Below are 21,499 nucleotides of genomic sequence, written 5' to 3'. Positions count from 1 at the left end.
GGTGCTCCAGCCCTCTGACCATCTTTGTGACCCTCCTCTGGACCCGTTCCAACAGGTCCATGTCCTTCTTACTTGGGGGCCCCAGAGCCGGACGCAGTACTCCAGGTGGGGTCTCACAAGAGCAGAGAATCACCTCCCTCGACCTGCTGGTCTTTTGATGTGGCCCGGGATACAGTTAGGTTTCTGGCCTGCCAGCACACATTACTGGGTCACATTGAGCTTCTCACGCACCAACACCCCCAAGTCCTTCTCCTCAGAGCTGCTCTCAACCCACGTTCCACCCAGCCTATATTTGTGCTTGGGATTGCCCCAACCCACGTGCAGGAACTTCCACTTGTCCTTGTTGAACTTCATGAGGTTTGCACAGGCCCACCTCTCAAGACTATCAAGGTCCCTCTGGATGGTATCCCTTCCCTCCAGTGCGTCAACTGCACCACTCAGCTTAGTGCTGTCGATAAACTTGCTGAGGGTGCACTCAATCCCACTGTCCATGTCACCAACAAAGCTGTTAAACAGCACCGGTCCCAATACCAACCCCTGAGTAACGCCACTCGTCACTGTTCTCCACTTGGACATTGAGCTGTTGACTGCAACTCTTTGAGTCTGACCATCCAGCCAATTCCTTATCCACCATCCATTCCTTATCCACCAGCGGTCCATCCATCAAATCCATGTCTCTCTAATTTAGAGATGAGGACATCGTGCAGGACAGTGTCAAATGCTTTGCACAAGCCAGGTAGATGACGTCAGTTGCTCTGCCCTTATCCACCAACACTATAACCCTGTCATCTATGACAGGCCACCAAATTTGGTGATCAGACATGATTTGCCTCTAGTGAAGCCATGCTGGCTGTCACCAATCACCTCCTTATTTTCCATGTGCCTTAGCATAGTTTCCAGGAGGATTTGCTCCATGATCTTGCCTGGCACAGAGGTGCGACTGCCTGGCCTATAGTTCCCTGGGTCTTCCTTTTTGCCCCCTTTTCAAAAACGGGGGTGACATTTCCCCTTTTCCAGGCAGTTGGACCTTCACTGGACTGCCACAACTTCTCAAATATGATAGTGGCTTAGCAACTTCAGATACCAGTTCCCTCAGGACCCACAGATGCATCTCATCAGGTCCCATAGACTTGTACATCTTCAGGTTCCTTAGATGTCTCAAACCTGATCTTCTCCTGCTGTGGGTACTTCATTCTCACAGTCCCTGCCTCTACCTTCTTCAACTTGGGTAGTGTGTCTTGAGCAGTTGCCAGCGAAGACTGAGGCCAAAAATTTGCTGGGTACCTCAACCTTCTCCATATCCCAGGTAACAAGGTCTCTGTTTCCTTCTGGAGAGGGCCCACATTTTCCCTAGTCTTCCTTTTATCACTGACATACCGATAGAAGCTTTTCTTGCTGTCCTTGACGTCCCTGGCCAGATTTAATTCTATCAGGGCTTTAGCTTTCCTAACCTGATCCCTGTCTGCTCAGACAATTTCTCTGTATTCTTCCCAGGCTACCTGTCCCTGCTTCCACACTCTGCAGGCTTCCCTTTTATGTCTGAGTTTGCCCAGGTGCGCCTTGTTCATCTATGCAAGCCTCCTGATGTTTTTGCCTGACTTTCTCTTTATTGGGATGTATCACTCCTGAGCTTGCAGGAGGTGATCCTTGAATATTAACCAGCTTTCTTGGGTCCCTCTTCCCTCCAGGCCTTTATCCCATGGCCCTCTACCAAACAGATCCCTGAAGAGGCCCAAATGCTCTCCTGAAGTCCAAGGTAGTGAGCTTGCTGTGAGCCCTCCTCACTGCCCTAAGGATCTTGAACATCATTTCATGATCACCACAGCCAAGGCTGCCCTTAAGCTTCACATTCTCCACCAGCCCCTCCTTGTTCGTGAGAACCAGGTCCAGTATAACACCTCTCCTTGTTGGCTTCTCTATCACTCAGAGAAGGAAGTTGTCATCAACACATTCCAGGAACCTCCTAATTGCTTATGGCCTGCTGTGTTGTCCCTCCTAGAGATATCAGAGTGGCTGAAGCCTCCCATGAGGGCCAGGGCCTGTGAACATGAGGCTGCTCCTGTCTGTCTACAGAGGGTCTCATCTGCTTGATCTTCCTGGTCAGGTAGCCTATAGCAGACCCCTACTATAATGTCACCTGTCCCTGCCCCCCCTTTAATCCTGACGTATAAGCTCTGTCAGCTCCTCATCTACCCCCAGGAGGAGCCCCATGCACTCCAGATGGTCACTGACATGGAAGGCAACACCCTCTCCTCACCTCCGCTGCCTGTCCTCCCTAAAGAGCCTGTATCCCTCCATTCCAATCCTCCAGTCATAGGAGCCATCCCACCACATCTCCATGATGCCAATAAGATCATAGCCCCGCAGGAGTGCATACATCTAACTCCTCGTTTATTTCCCATGTTACATGCATTTCCAGAGGAATTTTCAACTACTGTCCTTGAGCAACTTTATTATGCTTTCAGTGCCATTAATCTAATTAAATATTTAGGTGTGAAAGATAATTTAGTCTAATTTTTAGTGGGGTTTTTTTTAAACTTATTTGTTAACCAATTTCAACTTCATTATTATACCAGGAACAGTAAAATTTTATGGATTGTACTAATTTAGTTCTGAAATCCAGATCCGCAGTACATAGCTGTACCTTACATTAGTATTTTCTACTCATGTTCAGATATTTTGACCATGACCCTCCTCATTCAGCTCCAGAGAACAATCTGTCCTATAAAAGTACATATGTGAAAAGGCTTTTTAACACTTCTGTATTAAGTCCTGGAAATGAGATTGGCTGAAGCATGTCCAAGTGTTTTACGAAATACAGTCTGTACATTATTTGTTGTGAAACTGGTATTTAGATAAAAGATAAGCAGGGATCATTTTTGTTCCTTGTTCAGTTTATTTTTGAGATGGCTCTAACAAGCTTGGTGAGGGGAACTGTTTATTTTTGATCATCATTAGCCCACTGAATAAAGTCAAGCTACTGAAGTTAGGTCAAATGTGGTTGCTTCAGTGAAATGAACTGAATATCCACACAGTTCACTCCATACTTCAAGATACTTCACAACAAACCTAGTTGATCTCTATGCTTCTTAAAGACACACAGAACTCAAATGGACACTTTGGCTTTGCTACCCTTTAAGGATAAGTTTTCAAACAAAAACACAGAACTATCTTTCAAAAAATAGCATCGTTGAATATACAATGAAATTCTGAACAAGGTTAAAGAGGAACAACTCAAAAACAAGCAGAAAGAGCCTTCCCACGGTAAAGGTTCCGCTTCCAAAAATGCACAGGCAAGTTGTTTGGGGTTTTTTTTTTTAATCCTGGGGCAAAAGCCAGCTGGCAAAGCACAACAGAGAAAAGCATAACAGACTATTAAATAAAGATATAATACCTGGCTCAGGGTAGCCTAGACTAGCATAGGATAGTCTCCTAGGCAAATCCTAGTTTAGTAGTTGGGATATTGTAATCCGTCAGCCTACCAGAGCACCTTGAGAGAACTACTTTTTTATATTCTTTTTATATAGATATATCTCTCTGTGTGTGTATATTGCCCTGTTTTGTTCTCACCATGACTACCAACTTTCATTCCCTTCCACCAGTCACCAGAGTCAGGCTATTAGCTTAAGTGCTCTTCAGTGCAACGATACTACATTCTTACCACCTTGAAAACATTTCAGCCTAAATTATAAATGACCACTCATGTGGCCACCTTTATCTGTTCAACTCAATTCTTTGAGAGATTGAGCTCTGACCCACACTGAAAAATATAGTTCAGTGTTTTTATTACAAATAAATATGTGATGTATTACTTAACCTCTCTGGGTTTACTGTTACAGAATTACTAGAAGATGCTGTAGAAAAAAGTTACGCTTTCCTTTTCTATTCATTTAACATGAAGAGCAGGCTTGCCATATATGACACTTAAGACAAATGCTCTTATCAAAGATGTGTTATTTTGGCATGTCAAACCCCCATTATATTATATTATTCATCACATTGTTTGTGTATTTTTTGGAAAACACCTAAGTTCCTTTTCCTGTTTAAATTCATTTACTCATGAAGAATAGTTGATCCTAGGCCATTATCTATCCCTCTAGTAGCTCAGATTACTTTGAAAAGTGTTTTTGTGCTTTTCAAAAAATTAAATTTAGCAAAAAACAAAAAGTTGTTACACCTATTATAATTATTCTTATTTCTTATTCCCACATTCTTGATGTACACAAATTTAAACAATGGTACTACAAAGGCCAGATATAAGTTACAGGTTTTTTTCAAGTTCCTATGCAGATGCCAAGTTTTCAGTTTCCCAGTTGTCCCACTGAGGTAATGAAATACATGAGCAGCCCTAAACTACCTGGTTGAAGGCTAGGCCACAACACAGGATTAAAAAAATTATTTGTGAAATTACTTACGCCTTCCTAAAAAAGGATATATTTTGCAGGAGCAACAAAACATTACTGTTGCTTTAACAAACATGACACTTGTTCTGCAAATTCAACTACCTTTGTGCCTCTAGCCATAACGGTTCTTGTACTAGAGGACTGCTGGGTATATAGGTTAAACATGCCTGTTGTGCATTAAGCATAACAGTTATCTACTTTATTTGTTTGGTATTCCACTTTACAACTTTATTTATCTTGGGGTGAGAAAGGATAAAAATAAAGAATCTCCTAATTGAAATTTGCCCTTGTATTCACTTGAATGCATATGACATCTCAGGTGCCAACTGGCAGATCTTCCCTGAAGACACCTGGGAAGCATGCAAGACATCTTCTATTAAAGGTGACAAGGTGCACTCAGCTAAGTGAGCACTATTCCCCAACCACCAAACTTTCAAGACTGGGCAAAGTGACAACAAACAAGGAAGACAGACCAGTAATATAAACACACAAATCTATATCCAATGAAACGGCTAGTAAGTGAATCTCTTAAAAAAACCTTTAATGCACCCTTATGTATTCAGTGTGGATGACATTTATGACAGATCTACAAAGGCAGCTTTTTCCACATGGAAAATGCAGCAATGTTAAATTTATCTCTCAATCCAACACGAAAGTATGTTTAATAATGGACCCATATAGCATTTTTCTGTACGTGCCTTTAACGTCAGGCTGATAGGGTTTTTTGTTTGGTTGGTTTTTTAAGAGATATTTATCTTTCTCAAGCACCAACACTGCTCTCCATAGCTATGCATAAAAGCAAGCTCCTTTGACAGAACATCAAGTTGGCCTAAAAAAAAATTTGGCCCAGAACCCCACAAAAAGGTAAAAATTACCATCAGCACACTGAGCTCTGCCACTCCCCAAGTAGACACCACTCTCACTGGAAAAAGGATCTCAGATATTCAAGAATCTTGAGCAAGATGCTCTTACTGGCACTCCATCAGCTTCAAGTTTTAAATCACAACAGCAGGAACTCTTGAGAGGAAGCCAGGGTGAGAGAGGATATTAAATCTATCACACCTTTAATAAGCCTGGAGATTACATGATGAAATAAACCAAATTTAGCCTGAAAACACGTGAAGACTGTGTGTCATGACACAGAATTTTCACAAAGACTAAGCCCTTAAATTATGGGAAGTATTCTAGGGAATCCAGATAGGAAGAAAAGCAACTCTTTCACCAAAGTGCTCAGAATTACTAAAATCAACATGCAATCTTTGAAAGGCTGGCTTTTAAGAGGGTCTGAGCCCCTGAGGCAAGAGGTAGCTAAAGAAAAAAAAAAAATCAGTGTTTCCTTTAAGTTGAAGTACCTGTTTTGGAGAAACTTTCCATGTATGAGAACCCATTGGTAGGCTAGTTTTCTCTACCCAGCAGCACAGGACTCTTACATCAGTGTTTAGAAGGCTGCTGTGGAACCATGAATATAGTAGCCTGGGTTAAATATTGACATACAGCCCTGGGTGTCTGAAGTACTGAACTGCATGCTTCCCATTGCTCTTGGCATTCATGTTTTGCTTCAGTTCCTGTCCATGTGGCTAATTGGTATTGCTGCTTCAAAAGACAGCTTGCACTGCTTAGATTTCTAGGTGGATGGTGGTTGTTCTGCATTCATCTACCCAGTACAGGGGAAGGTGCTAGCTGGTCCTTTTTTTGTATGTGCAAGTCTTATTACCTCCAAGTAAGAGAAAATTGCATACTTTTTCACCAAGCACCATGTATTACTTCAGATTCCTGTTCTGTATTACGTAGCAGAAAGCTCAGAGAGCACTGTATTCCCCTAGAATCTCTATCTAAAGCTTACATCATCAGGAAGGTATTCAACCAAGCAAATATTCGGAAGTCATCACAAGAGCTAGTCCAGCCAAGCCAGGCTGATATGCACATGTGTATGCGTATGTGTGCATACAGGAAGAATGGGGAAGCAGAAATCTACAGGAATACCGTTCTACAAAGAATGTAGTTCTGGGCAGTTTACACTACAGCAAAACCTGTTTTCATCAAAGCAGTGGAAACACTAAGGAGGGACAGCTTTCTTTGCAGGTTATGAACATTTTGTGTATTACTACCATGGAGGTCCATTAAGATAAGCAAAGACTAGGACCTGCCATCAGACTAAGCACTACAGTGGTTAGAAACAATAGTCAGATGGTCTTGATTTACATTTTTTCTGGAATGAAGAGTTCACGACCCACTGACTACAGTCAAAATGCTCAAGCCAAAAATATCCACCGTATAGACTGAAGCATGAATTTCCCACCTGCCTGCAATTGCATTCACAGAAAAGCCAATTCTTACAAACAGGACAAGCTAAAAATTTTCCAAGGAAGACAGCAAGGTAAAAAACTGAACAGCACATATACCAGATATATCCCAAGCAAACAGTAATCTGTAACTATGTCCTTATTCCTGTGAGAGGGGACAAGTCTGAAGGAAGATGGGAGACAGAAACTGACTGTGTCACTTAAGGTAGTATGTGCCCAAGAAACTTTCTCCAATATGTTCCTTTAGCTGGTTTCACATCCAAGTCCACTCAATTGCTCTTCAGGAGCCCTTACTTTTCTGTGTTCAGCAGCCACAAGGACTTTGATGGTCTTAGTGCAGCCATGCTGCTGAAGTCTTTACTACACTGTAGAAAAGTACTGATTCTTTCCAGAGTAAACAATGAAACCAAATCTGTATGTATCTCATGCATGGCTTTAATTTTCACAGAAGGTAAACAACATCAATCTAGTCTACTAAGCAGCCCAAAATTTACTGTACTTCATCAGGGCTGGTACCAGTGCCCTTTGAGGAGTCTAACAAGAAAAGTCTCTTTGCTTAGGAGAAGCTCCCTTCGATCAGCACTTTCCAAGAACCTTCCTCCAGGAGAAAAGCATGTCCTGTACCTGTCTGCAGTCCAGCCCCATTAAAATCCATTACCTGAGAATCATGCCATTAACAGATTCCCTGCACTTGACCTTGAACCCTGTCTTCAAGAAAACAAGCAGAACAACTGGCTACATGTACAAAATTGCTTAATTGGAAATGGATCCAAAGGAAGCAGAATTCCTTAATTCAATTACAATGTCTGCTAAAAACAGGCTTAGAGTTTTACTGGTTTGATTTCTTGAATAATATTTGTTGGCATTACCTCAAAATCTGTTTTTAGAAATAGAATATCTCTAAAGCTATGAAGAAATCTGTTTCAGTGCCAAAGAGCTCAGCATTTCTTTCACACCTGTGACAAGAAAAAGGACTAAGCTTCTAAGGAAGCTTTCAACTATTTTTTTTCTGGGATACAGAGGGAGACAACAGAATGCCAATCCTAAAGCAATCCAAGAGGCACAGATACTCATTTTTCAAGTGTTTGTGCCCAGGATATTGTAGCTTTTTACATGGAAGAAAGTATGTCTTCCAAAAGGAAGGAAGTCCAGGCTACGCCTGGCTCTGACATTTCTCAGGGTACATGGTGATTTAATAGTTGGCCACACCAAAGACGAGCAAGCCAGATTTTCATTCTGATCACCTCTTATTTGCACCTGAGATGGAATGGGAGGTTTTGTTGGACTTAACTCCTACATTACAGGACCCTTAAGCTCTGCAACAGCACCTTAGACTGCAACTAGCACGCAGTGCATTTTTTTTCTTCTTCTTCTCTATATAGAAATGGGGATAAAAGCAAAACAGAGATGGCCTTTCACTAGCCTGTATTTGTAATGCAGACACAAGGCATAACAATTTGTTCAGGAGAACAATCTTTAGAGAATACACCATTCTCCCCAGTGGCTTCTACAGCTACCACATGATGCAACCATCTGGTCCTCTAACAACTGCCTTTTGTATGTTCTTGCAAGGAGCCTGGCAAGAGATATCAGAAGTAAATGCTCCTGCAGATCTAACAGATCTGCTGCTAGTAACAACAGCAGCACTGGAAGGAGGGACAGTATGAGAAGTACTAATACACCAGGGAGCGTTCAGCCCTGCTAGACTCATGTCCACCTTTGGTACAGACCTGTAGTATCAGTACTGAAAGTTATCAGAACCACATATCAAATCTGGGATAGGTCACAATAAATCCAGAAAAAACAAGACACAACTTGGGTCCTGTATCATTTCAAAACTGAGGATGGTTAACTTAAGCAACAGTGAGAAGCCAGATAAGCCTATAGGCTCAAGAGGTTTCTCAGCAGGAATGAAGCACATCTGTTCTTACTGAGCTGAAGATCAGAATCTGACCTCTGGAAAGGCCATACCAAGGCTTAGGCCCAAATATTGTTCCAACAGCACAATCAAAAGTTGAGGGTTAATGATAAGACAGTTTAATATTGGCAAGTTCAACTAAAAATTTAATCTAGACAAAGAAAAAGGACAAATTAATGCAAGCTACAATAGGCATCTACAGCAAGCTTTCTTTTCATGCAACTTGCTCATGTGCCTTCAGACCTACTTCAAAACTTGACAATACACACAGATGAGCTCTGCCTGTTATCCTCTGTAGTTAACAACTGAACTTCTTTTGCTCAAGTAGGTATCAGTTCTGCAGCATGCCTTCTGTACTCCTCACACAGCTCTTAAGTGCAATATTCACTGCAGCATCGATATGCTAGAAACCTCATAGCTCAGTGTTCACAGAAGCTCTTTACAAAGTTTAATTTCCCAGATCTACAACCACATTCAAATGGAGGCTCAACATAATGTATGCTAAGCAATGCACTTCACTTCGGGGCTTTCCTTATGCTTTTCTCACCAACTCCTTTTCACCATCTTTCCTTTCCACTCAGACTTTTAGCTCCTTCCTCTTCAGAGCACCATTGCTGCTTTGTCCAGTGTCACTCAGCAGCGGAGAAAACTGAAGGTTGTCTAAATTGTCAGGTGTTTTTTGATGGGTTTTTTTTGTTTGTGTTCACTTGACAAAACAGTACACCTACTTCTTCCTGATGAAAGAATTATAGGAGGTCTCCAAACTTTTATATCACCCACTCTCTCTTCTAAGCTTCTTCCTCATTTTCATGATTTCATTTATCATCTCTAAGATATCTTCAAGTGCTCTCTTATAAACCTCCTAATACCCCTGATACTGCCTGCACCTAACTAATACCTTTTTCTTTTACCTGGAGATGTGTTTTCACTTCTGAAAAATATTCCAACAAAGCTAGCTGTAATATCCTGCTGCTTAACCAAGCTGTTTTGTCTCAAATTTTTCAGACATATTCAGTGAATGTTTGGAATAATGATCCTATTCTTATTGTTTTTTAAGAGCAGAATAGTATTCTGATCTAATGCAGGAAATCTAACACCAATAATCTAGTAATAATCCAGATAACTAGTAAAAGAAACTAAACAAAGCCAGTGTAATTTCAGTCCACAGTAAATGAAGGGCACAAATAAAAATAATTTAATTTCTAAAGCTGGAGAATTATGTGATATAGCAATAGCCGCCTTAATTCTTGCAGTGCATAATGACATCTGAATGACACTACAAATACAATTATTCGCTGGATTCCCAAAGTAGTATGCCCTTTGGATCCATACCAGTTACATATGGGCACAAAGTATTTTCCCTTACCTTTCTTCTTTATCAAAAAAAAAAACCCAAGCATTGTCTTATTTCTTGCTGCTGCTTTGATGAGGCTTACTTACCGCTTCAGAATTATCAATGAAAGGGTCTGTTTCATCATAACCATAACCTATATCGATTAGATCCTGCAGGCGATCCTTCCGATGTTTGTGGGGCTTTCCACCCTGAAAACAAAAGCAAGCGTTATAATAATTTGGGAAATGGGAAAGCAATGTACTAAAGTCTACAAAACATAAAGGCACTGGAGGGATGGTCATTCAGGGAATTAGCAGTTTTGCTTTCTTGGATGCTTTCTTGAAGATGGTCCAGATGACTAATAAAAACTTTCACAGAGGAACAAGTTCTGGCAAACATGCTTTACTATATCCTTACCGGAATCATCACTGAAAGGTATTCACTAGCCACCTGGTTTCTACATGACCGAGATCTTCCTAAGATTTCCTATTTAGATATGTTTCACTGCCCTATGTTTTTAAAACATAGCAATAGGACTACTAGTGATAGAAGGACCAAGATAATTTAGAAAGTGTTAAGTTTTTCAGTATGTTACAGAGTCATTACAAAGGAAAATACTGATAGCCTAGCATTCGGTTTCCCTGCACAAGATGGATTGCTTCTCCACAGAAGAGTAAAGCCTAAGCCAAAAAAGAAAAATATTCATCTGGTACTTGCAGATATGGTGTCTATGAGTTTTCAAGAAGTTATGGCATTCATAAAACATAACTGAAGAAAAACATATTAAGACAAAATCCTTTGAAATGCAAGAGCCGTTATTTCAGTTGATAGGACTGGACATAAAATGGTTACTTGAGTAGCTTAAAGCCAGAAGCTGCATCACAGAGTGTGGGCTCACTTACCTCCTGCAGACAGTAAGCCTCATTTTAACATGTAAGTAATTTCCTCATGTGAAAGTTTTACTGTTAAACCAAGTCAAGTAAAAACTCGCACCTAGCTCAAACTTTCAGGTAATCTAAACTTAGTTATACAAATGAGAATCTACTTGGATATAAGGCACAGTTTTCTAACTCCCATATATTGTCAAAATTGTCAATATAAAAGTCTTAAAAGATAAAATTCTCCAAAAAGCACCACCTTCACTGAACTGGTAAGCAGTATTCTTCCATGAATTTGAGAAGACTTGCTCCTGAAACTTCTCTGCCTGTACCCTAGAGTTCTAAGAATGTTTAGAATGAGTCTTTTCAGTTCTGACATCCAAATATCACAACCCACTTGTTACTAAGTAAGTAGACAGTGTTCAAAGGAGGTTTCATCCTTGCTCTTTTATAAGAGGTGTAAGCTGAACACCTCCATTTTAAAAATATTTTGCAAGAATTCAAGTTTGTAACTAAGTAAAGGATGCACTCTTGTAAGCAAACAGGAATCTCAAGTATAATTAAATAAATAAATGCAAGAGTCCTAGCAGAATAACCTCAAAGGTGAGTTCTGTTTTTAGTTCAGGTTTCCAAGCCATATTCCACGCCTCAGGTTTCCAAGCTATTTTCTATCAGTCCTATCATCCCCTACAGTCAGTCATCTGGTAAAACATCTGAATGACTGCATGCGGTACTTTTTTTTCCTTTTTAAAAAAAGTTTGGACAAGAGAAGAAAGAAAAAAAATCTTAGAAAAGTAAGTGTAGCACTTAAGAATTCTGTTTAAACTCCACTGCAAAAGCTTAAGTAATTCTCATGATTCTGACTGAGGCGCCAGCAGGCTGTCTGAAGAATGCTACATAAACTATACTTTACCTCTACTGCTCTCACTAATGTGTAATGCAAACCACCTCTGCACCACATCTCTTACTAAGTCCAAGTAACCATCACCATCCTTGTTTGTGAGTCCAAAATCCTTTTGCAGCAATAGCTATCCTATGATTTCAGTGTATGGGCATTAAATTTTTTTTTTTTTTTTTTTTAAATTCTCAATGCATTCTGACTGGCTGTTATTCATAAAAACAGAGCAGATACGAACAAAGTTAATAAAAAAAAGAAGTCTCATAATAGCTGAATAAAAGCAGGATTAAAATAGTAACTTGTATTCAGACATGAAAATATCTGAACCATTTCATACACAGAGGACTTCCTTCAGGCTGCTTCTACCCTGTTATGTTTAAGGAAATGCGTTGAAAGTCCATATGATGAAGATGTTAAGCGCAAGACCACAGCAGAAGAACTGAAGGGATTATCTGCATCAGTGTTTACTATGCAGCAGTTCAGGAAAGTTTTACCAATGAAGCTTTTCACCTTTCCCAAAAGGGTTCCTGCAAATTTTCTGTCCCAGAACATAACCAGACAAGATATTAGAACAAATTAAGATGTCTAGTTCCTGAGGCTGCAAATAGTACACATTCAGAAAATTTAAATACGAGTTCAACAAATTAACCGTGGTAGGTAACCTAAGGTGCAAACAACCTTTGCTCAACACAACTAGAAAGTGGCAAATGCAATGCCAGTTTTCAAAGAATCTCCCAAGGGCCACAGCAGAGTCTATAAACCAGTACATCTGATCTCTATATTGGGCAAGTTAATGAAGTTATAAAGAACAGAATCAGCAGGCACAAGAATATATATATGTATTCCAGAGCGGGAAAGAATTTTGGTAGGAGGAAGCAGTACTTCAAATGCTTTAAAAAAGGTCCAAAGATCTTGAAAGACAAGAAACTATCATGGGATAAGAGGGAAGGTCCACTCAAATTCACGTCTGGCTTAAGGCTAGGGAAGAAAGGGTAAGAATAAATATTTCGTTTTGGCAAAGTAAGTAATCAGTGAAATCACCAAGGAATGGGTATTCATTCATCTTTAGAAGCAACAGAGAGGGCTACCAGTTGCAGGGGTGAGATGACAGAAATTGCTGAGGATAGTAAATAAAAAAAGACAACTGAAAGACTTCAGTTTCTCTGAACTTAGTATGATAAATCAGTTGAATTCAGTATCAATAAAAGCAAGGTAATCCACACAAATGAAGTACAACCCAAAGAAGAAAAACCAAACTACAGTTGGCTCCCAATATGTTATACTGCTCAGGAAGCACTGTAGCTGTTACCACACAATTCTGACATTTGCTCAACAATCAAGAGTGATCAAAAAATAAAAGAATTGGGACTTATGAAAAAGAGTAACAGAGAACAAAACCAGAAATCATTATATCACTGATAAATCAGGGCATCCTACCATTAATATCCTTCATTTAAAAAAAGAAATTAGAACAAAAAAAAAGGGAACAGTAAGCCAACAAGGATGTTTAAAGGTAAAAAACACTGCTTCTGTACAGTAACAGAATGTTAAGACACTTCAGCTGGGCAACAAAAGGGCTGAATTTAGATGACAGCATCAGAATTACATGCAGCATGCAGAAGAACAGGAAATACTTCACGGTTTCTTACAATACAGAAACTATGGAGCACCAGGTTTAAACTTGGCTTTAACTATGGAGCACCAAGAATCAGGTTTAAACATGAAGTATGTTTTCATACAAAATAATCAACATAATACTCAGTGCCATGGAACACAATGTGAAATTCAATGAACCCAAAATGATCTGGCAAATTTATGGCAGAAAGCTATATGAAGGGTAGTTAAACACGTGTCCTTTGGCTTCGGGAAATAAGTCACAGACTGCTATACAGGCACAGCAAACTACTATCAATGCACACTTACTGTGTTATGCTTTCAAGTAAGAGATTCTACTAGTGTCAGAGGACTATGCTACCATTCATTAGATGGACCTTTGTTTTGATCCACTAAAAATTCTTACATTAGGTACAATATCATCCAAGATTCATTATCATGTTTTTATAACACAGAGCATTTGATTTTGTCTAGATAATAACAGTAATCAGAAGAATGAAAATGGAACCAGTTGGAACAGATTTTTATGCTGGTGTTTAAAACATGCAGCAATTGCAAAAAAGTTCTGAATAATCAAGTAAACAAATGGTACATTGACTTTATGCATCTTGTTTTACGAAAATGCATTTATTCATAGGCTTTTTCTTATCTGCAAGATATACCCAATACTGTACTGATTTGATTAGGAATACAGGAATTAATCTGAAAAGTAGTAAAAAGTCTTCAAGGAAGACTGTTCTTCACACATCACATTTTTTCAGAAGTACTGCCATGTGTGCTATGATTAAAAAGACTGACTCCATTTTAAATGGATATAGGTAAGTGATACCTTATTAGTTTAAGAAGAATATAGTACTTCCTGCAAATCAAAAAGAAACTCTACTTTCTCATACAACCAGTGATTGCTTTTACACTAAAATGCTGTAAAAGAGAGAAGACTGGGTATCTACTTCACAGGATCCCTGTTCTAGTTTAAGCTAGGGAGCAAGCACCTCATAACAAGATTTAGAAGATGGCTGAATGTTGTCAGAACATGAACAATTGTACTGGGTCAGTGTAAGAGATGCAATTCCTCTGAACATGGAGGGTAAGTAGAGACTGATGGTTCTTGTATTGGAAGAGAGAAAGGACAGGGAGTATCTGACACAAGAACTATAAATCCCTCGCCACCCTCCATGCTTAGTGGCCCTAACCTATTAAGTTGTTCTTTATATAGAAGACATTTCCCTTCCAGGAATTTTGTAGGGTTTAGGGGCATAACGTACAGCAGAGAATGACAAAGGCAAAAAAAATCAGAATAGCAAATAACAATCGAGATACAAGTACACCATAAATTTAAACTGTTGTGAACTGATAGTTTTTGTTACCTACTGCTTTCTAATAGTTGAAAGTATCTATTTGCCTCTTTTTATGACTACTGAGCATGGAACTTGTTTTCCTAAGTCTAGTAACACCATGTTTTGTCCATAAATGTGTATGTTTAGCTTTGATGTATGCATAAACGTATATGTAAAATTAGATTGCTTCTACTACCACTCCCTCCTACATATATTGCTTTACATGCTCTATACTGACTTTCATCTGCTGTAGTTAAGTAACTTGTTTCAGGACATTATAAAATCCTGACCTTGTATTATGGAAATGAGTTTTCTAGAAAAGTACAGTTTAACGATTTTTCTCTCACATTCAAAAAATAATTTATCATTCAGATGATAAGCAAACAATATTCCGGATCTGCCTTCTCAATTCACACTGGGTATACTGGGTTCCATCAATCCCTCCAAGAAATGAAAATTATTATTTCCAGTTTAAGGACTTTCGTTATGTATCACAGCTAACATGTCCTGAAACAGTAATTACTTCTACAGAATATATAGACCAGGTACTCAGAGAAATCTGCCTTTGTTAGAAAAAAATCCAAATAAAATCAAGACAAGAAAGATTTTATTATGTATATTAACAGCAAAAGATACAAATGACTGCTCTTGTTTCCTCTCTTTATTATAAAGGTGCTCTATTAGTAATCTAGAATATCAACATGCCTAAGCATGATGATGAGTTTTGATTGCCAGCTCAGAATTAATCACCCAACCCTACCCATATGTATTCTTAAAGACCTATTTGGGTGTGGTTTTAGACAACATTTTCTGATTTCTACCTTCATTTATTAGTGAAAGCCTCTTTATTTTAGTACCTAGTGTTGTTCAAGTCATTCATGCTACACTTTCAGGAGTCAGCCGAGTATCTTTAGGCAGCTGGCAGCTACAAGATAAACTCATCAAGCAATGACTTATTATGCAACAAGAACTTCCTATGGAAGCATTCCAAACTAGTCAGAAATTCATCAAGATTCATCAGTACTTAGCCCAAACAGAAGAGTCGTTCAATAGTTCACAACAGCATTACATAAAAATTCTTTCCTTTGGCACAGCATTTATCATGAGTATTGACCCGCATCTATTACTCAGTTGTATTTATATAGGAAGCTTCTCCAAGAATAGCTTCACAAGCTATAACATCCTATAGACTAAATAGACTAAATCTATTTAGCAGACTTGTCTAATAAGCTTGTAGCAGCTTCAAGCTGCTCAAATGAAATATAATGAGACAGCCAGCTCAAAATGTATGGAGTTCATTTGACACTACATTAGCAACCCTATTCAGGAAAAAAATCTTATGTTAACATCTCTATAGCATCATAAGTTATTACTATTAAATATTTGTATATTTTAATACAGATACAGTAACTCACGTATTTCGTCTCAAACTTCTTGGCTAGCATTTCTACCTCATGCCGCTCACGTTGTTCATCATTAAATGGATCTTCCAAGTGAACCGATTTCTTCTGAAAAATGCAGAAATATTCATTCCATAAGACACACACAGTATGCATCTAATAAAAACGCATTAAATGTCAGTAAACAGTGCTCTGATCACTAAGTGGTCAGAATTTATGCTAAGAGAGTCCAAACACTTACTTTATTCTATAAAAATTAGTTTGACCCATTCAATTATCATTCAGTTACTTTTCTTCTAATGCGACCACAAGCAGAAAAACTGATAAATACACAGATTTATATTTGCCCAATCATTCCACTACAACCTCAACTCCAAGCATGAGAGAACTACTGCCATTTGAGGTTCAAAGAGACAACTAACTCCTTTTCACTTCTGCTTCCACTGGTGCCTCTTACTGGTGCTGTGATTCTTCTAGATAAAATACATAATTACTGTACCTTGTATGCTAATCATCAGGGAAGCAACCAGAAGACTAAAAAGCTCAGCAAGTTACAACCATATAACTAGTAATGTAACTCCTTTAACTCTTGTACTGTTATTTTTTTCCTTTCTTCAGATAATTTCAGTAATCACAGCATGAATTCTACAAGATTGCCACTACTGCAGCCACAAGGACAACAAAGGCTTAATATTCCAGCTATACAAATAAGCAGGAAGTACCCTCCCCCCCCCCTTTTTTTTTGAGAGAAAGATTTTCACTGACAAGAAGTCAATCAAGCATATACACAGAGCCTCTTTTTTTCAGAAATAAGGTATGGCAGGGCTATCTTCTTCAAATTAGAGTTCACATAAAATACAGTAATTATTGGAAGCTAAAATATGGTGGAACGGAGTTCCATTTTACAGAACTTTATAGGTGGCAACTAACTTCACTGCACATGGACCACTCATCAACGAATAAACAAAGATTTATGGTAGACTAAGACAGAATAAAGAAACACTAAGTTCCAAAAAGCAAGATCTTTCCTCTACAGCCTGGAAAGCCAATATATTGACTAAATGGCAACCAAATAACGACAAGCTAGCCCAACAGTATCAAGACTAGTGTAATGAGTAAAGTAAGCTGAGCAAAACACCACATAATTATCTTAATTTTTTCTTTAAGTACTCAGTTGAGAAAATGTAAGATGTTACAGTTAATCCTGAAACATCTAGTAAGTTACACATGCATTTCCTGCAGGCATAACCAACTATAAAACACTGCTCAATTCATGCAACACTGACTTCCTTACTTTTAGCTGGGAAAACTTAATCCATACCTTCTGCTAGGCAAGTGTGTGTTTTTTTGAGTTGTGAAATGAGACAAGGCTAAGGTCAGAGGTCAAGCAAAATTTAGTACGTAAAGGTTAACTTGCCTCTCTCCACCAAACTCTCAAAGCTGTAGCTGACTATCACTTTAATTAGTTAAGCACTATGGGAATCTCAAATTCGAACAAGTTTTCATTTTTACAGCTTCTAAGAGCTCTGATGGACAGCTGTATTGGACTTCGCTGTAATTTTAAGAGATTACTACTTCAGCACCTTTATAGCCTGCTTGACAGAAGCCAACTTGGCCTTCTGGTCCATCCGAGTTACAATTTACACACCAAGCTTCGATTGTGCCAACAGAAAAGGGAGAGCACTTTTACTTCTGCCAGTTTTTAAGAGGCAAATAAACTCTTCAACCACACTAAGTTATTACTGGCATACAAAAACTTTACATAAATAATTCCTACCAAAAGATGAAATCTACTAACAACCCTATCAAAGGATGTTCTCTTTATCAAGGCAAAAAAGCAGGGCAAGGACAGCACAAGCTTCTAATGCAAACATTTCCACTACTTTCTGATTCAGGCTAGGAACCCAAATTTGGAATTTAAAAAAAGTTGCATTCACCCTGTCAAATAAGTTTTGGGATTCTCTACTGTTCTATTAAGAGACCTATTAAAGCAATGCTTTAAATTATTCCTGTGCACCAGCCCTTCCTTTCCCAGAACAGCCTGCCTCTGGAGAACTTTCTTGGTTGCTCCAGTTCCAAGCAACACTACAAGATAGAAAGACAAGCTCCTCATTTTGTAATATGGAACTTTAATCGGAATAGTTATAAGGAAGTTGAGCAATTTCATATAAGGGATCAGGAGTCAATAATAGCTTTCAGAAAACCCAATTAATCTTTACCCTACAAAAACAGTTTACATAACTAAGTTTATATAAACTGTTCATTTTAAACTGATTCATTACTAAAACAACAACAAATTCAGAAATCTAAAACTCCACTTAAAACCAAAGCATTAACTATCAACTAGTTACTACCTACCTAGAAAGAGTAAAACTCACAAATTCTGCAGAAAAGAGGTAGAGGGCAGGCACTTCTTGGTCAAGCTTCATTTTTATCATGGTAGTTTTCTCTGCTGCATTAACCGGTATAAAATCAGAGCTACTCTACTCCAAAAGCAAGATCAGTTTTCCTTTCACAATTTTTTCAGTTTTAGGATTTTGAACGTATCACATAATTTGTTGGTCTGAGAACAACCAGGATAAAATAGTCCTGTCATCCTAAACCTCCTGGACTGTGCTGAGCAAGTTCTTTTGTATTTGTTTAAAGTATGAAGGAACCAGTATGCACTAATTTTACTGCTGGATAAAATGCACATTTCCACTCTCTTTTCATGCTGATTGATACAAGGTTTTAAGTCCCTATCAGAGTAGCTTTTCCAGCTTCTACCATATAGCAAGCAAAAAGTTCAACTGACAGACCACATACATATCAGTTTTCAAACAAGAATAAAGGTCTAGAATCACTTTAAAAGGATCACTATTGATGACACTGTTTTACATAATCAGCTGACTGTTCCACACAGTCCAGCAACAGACAGGACATTATGATCCATTCATTTCAATTTGGACTCTATAGAGAGCTGAAAAACATACATAATTTCTTACAAAGCATTTCTATCACTATTTCTGTCTTAAAAGCAGTCTCTGATCCCAATTGTACCAAAAATCTACTAAACCAATGCTCCCCTCAGCAGACATGGAACTTGCATCAGACCTACATAAAGTCATTTTACCCCGATTATGTAATTAACATATTACCAACGTAAAGAAAAAGGCAGTTAGGGAACTGGCAACTTACAAGGGGAAAAGTCAACCTCCACATACTGAACCACTTTCAAACACTAACACAATTTGCACCTTCATACAAGAACTGCTCAGAAAGACGGCACTTCAGAGAGCAGTAGACTACTGCTACAACAATTCAGAAGAGTCAGAACTGGCACGGTTTGCCCACACCAGCTGTAGGAGAGGATGAACAGAAGGAACCTTTTAATTTGGATCAGAAGACCTCAGAGGGATTAAAAAACAGTGTCATTGATTTTTCTGTCTTCCACATTTGAACACAATCCAGTTCTACATCCCTCCTACTACAGAACAAAAAAAAGTCAGCAGGCTGGTAAGTATAGTTATGGCATCACCATCATCTAGAAATACTTTGGTTCATAAAACAGAGGTTTTAATCATTCTTGAGTTTGTGCTGGATGTAAAAATCCAATGGCGATATCAGTAGTGGTATTTGAGGTCTGCTTTTATCACCAGATCTATCGCAGCCATCTCAATAGTAGTTATTTCCTTACCCTCTGCCCTTGCCAAGAAGATGAAAACGTTCTTTAAAATGGTCCATATACCGGAATTAAAAGGAGCCACAACTATTTAAATCAAGTGCAACTTCACCAGTATCCTCAAGTCAGTAGGAATGAGGGGCTTAAGGACCTGCATCTCTCTTCCTACTTGAACACTGGGTCCTGTTGATAGGCTAATGCTGTCTGCTGCTTAAAGTTGTCTGCACAAGCTTTTCTCCTTAAAAATCAAAGTAGCACGAGTACCAATGAGTTTCTGGTTGGGAGGAATGGGAAAAGAGAAAGTACTTTTTTTTCTTGAATTAAGTTCTTGACAGCTACAGGTGAGGTTCTAGTTTCAACAACGCTAACTCTCATTCATCCCTGCCCCCCACCTCCCCAAGACTGCAGAAACTCATCTCCAAGTCTGCCAATGCTCACTTCACTGAGCATTGGCAGACTTGCATTCTCAAGGCTTGTAGCAGAGCCGGGCTAGTAACGCTTCGTTTACCTGCACACAGCCCACAGACAATCCAGAACACAGACCCACATTGTAACAGTTTCGTTCAGCTGCCGCAAAAAGCTCCCAAGGAGGGAGGACGCAACACTACCGCTGCCTGGGCAGGCAAGGCGAGGGGAGGAGAGCCGGGGTACGCGGGGCACCAGACAGGGGCGCTCCCCCGCCCCTGCTCGCAGCAAATGCCAGGAGCGCCCGGAAAAGCCCCCCGAAAAGCCCCCCGGGGGCCCTCGGCCAGCTCAGGGGCGACAAGTGCGAAGCCTCCCCTTCCCCCACAGGCGCAGCCCCAGCACCAGGAGGAGCCCGGAGTGCCGGCGAGGCCGCCGGACTTCCCTCCAGGGCGCCGCCCCGCCGGGCCGGGACCACCCCCGAGCAGGACGGGGCGACCGATAACGTTATCAGCAAGGCCGGGGGCGCGGGCAGCTGTCTGCCGGGCCCTGGCTGGGGAGGAAGCGCGGCGGGGCCCGGCCCAGCGGGAGGGGAGAGGGAAGGAGAGGTCGCGTACCCGCGAGTCCCCGCACAGCAGCAGCTCCGGGTAGCTGAACTCCACGCAGCCCTCCTCGGTGGGGTCCTTCAGCACCACCTCCAGGCGGACCGTCTGGCGGAGCGGGAGCGCCTCCTGCGGCGGCGGCGGCTCCTGCCGGCTGCTCTGGCGCGGCGGCGGCGGTAGCTGCGGCGGCGGCGGCAGCGGCGGCGGCTCGGGCCGGGGGGGCTCCCGCTGCGGCTGCTGTTCGGCCCGGCCGGTCTCGCGGGGCGGCTCTAGGCGGACGGCGCTCTCGCGGGGCGGCGGCGGCGGCTCCGGCCGGGAGAGCTCGTGTGGCGGCTCCGGCGGCGCCAACAGCGGCGCCTCGCGGCCCGCCGGCGGCGGCTCCGGCTCGCGGCCCCCCGGCTCCCGCTCCAGCGCCGGGCTCTCGCCCTCGCGGCGCCTCACGGGTGACAGGCTAATGAACGGCACCCGGCGCGGCTCCGCCATCCTCCGCCGCCCCCCCCCACCCCCCGCCCGCCGTTCGCCGGCCCCCGCCTCACGCGTTCGGTGACACCGCTCTCTGCGCTCCCTCCCACCGGCGGCGGCTCCTCCTCCTCCTCCTCCTCCTCCTTCTCCCCTCCCCCCCCCTCCGCCGCCCGGTCGGAGCTGCCCCCTACGTTCTCCTCGCCGCCTCCACCCCCGCCATCTTGGCGCCCCCCCACATAAATAGAAGCAGGCCCGCAGGCCGCGCAGGCGCACCACGGACGGCGACAC

The 21,499-nt window shown here is 41.0% G+C and overlaps 1 protein-coding gene across 2 annotated transcripts in view; it reads right to left on the bottom strand.

Annotated features, from left to right (window-relative positions):
* The window catches only part of UBN2 (ubinuclein 2), a gene marked incomplete at its 5' end in the record, with an annotated part of 50,012 nt that extends 28,780 nt beyond the window's left edge, over positions 1-21,232 (bottom strand). For both annotated transcript variants that reach the window (XM_081997473.1, XM_081997472.1), the window contains 3 exons: positions 10,065-10,166; positions 16,100-16,192; positions 20,765-21,232. In XM_081997473.1, the coding sequence (XP_081853599.1) occupies positions 10,065-10,166; positions 16,100-16,192; positions 20,765-21,232 (663 nt within the window). The remainder of the gene's footprint in view (positions 1-10,064; positions 10,167-16,099; positions 16,193-20,764) is intronic.
* Between the last annotated feature and the right edge of the window lie 267 nt (positions 21,233-21,499).

Source organism: Phaethon aethereus, assembly GCF_964289735.1.
Source record: "Phaethon aethereus genome assembly, chromosome: 1".
Classification (NCBI taxonomy): Eukaryota; Metazoa; Chordata; class Aves; order Phaethontiformes; family Phaethontidae; genus Phaethon; species Phaethon aethereus.
The sequence above is the reverse complement of the archived record's forward strand: the minus strand, read 5'-3'. Positions and strand labels throughout refer to the sequence as shown.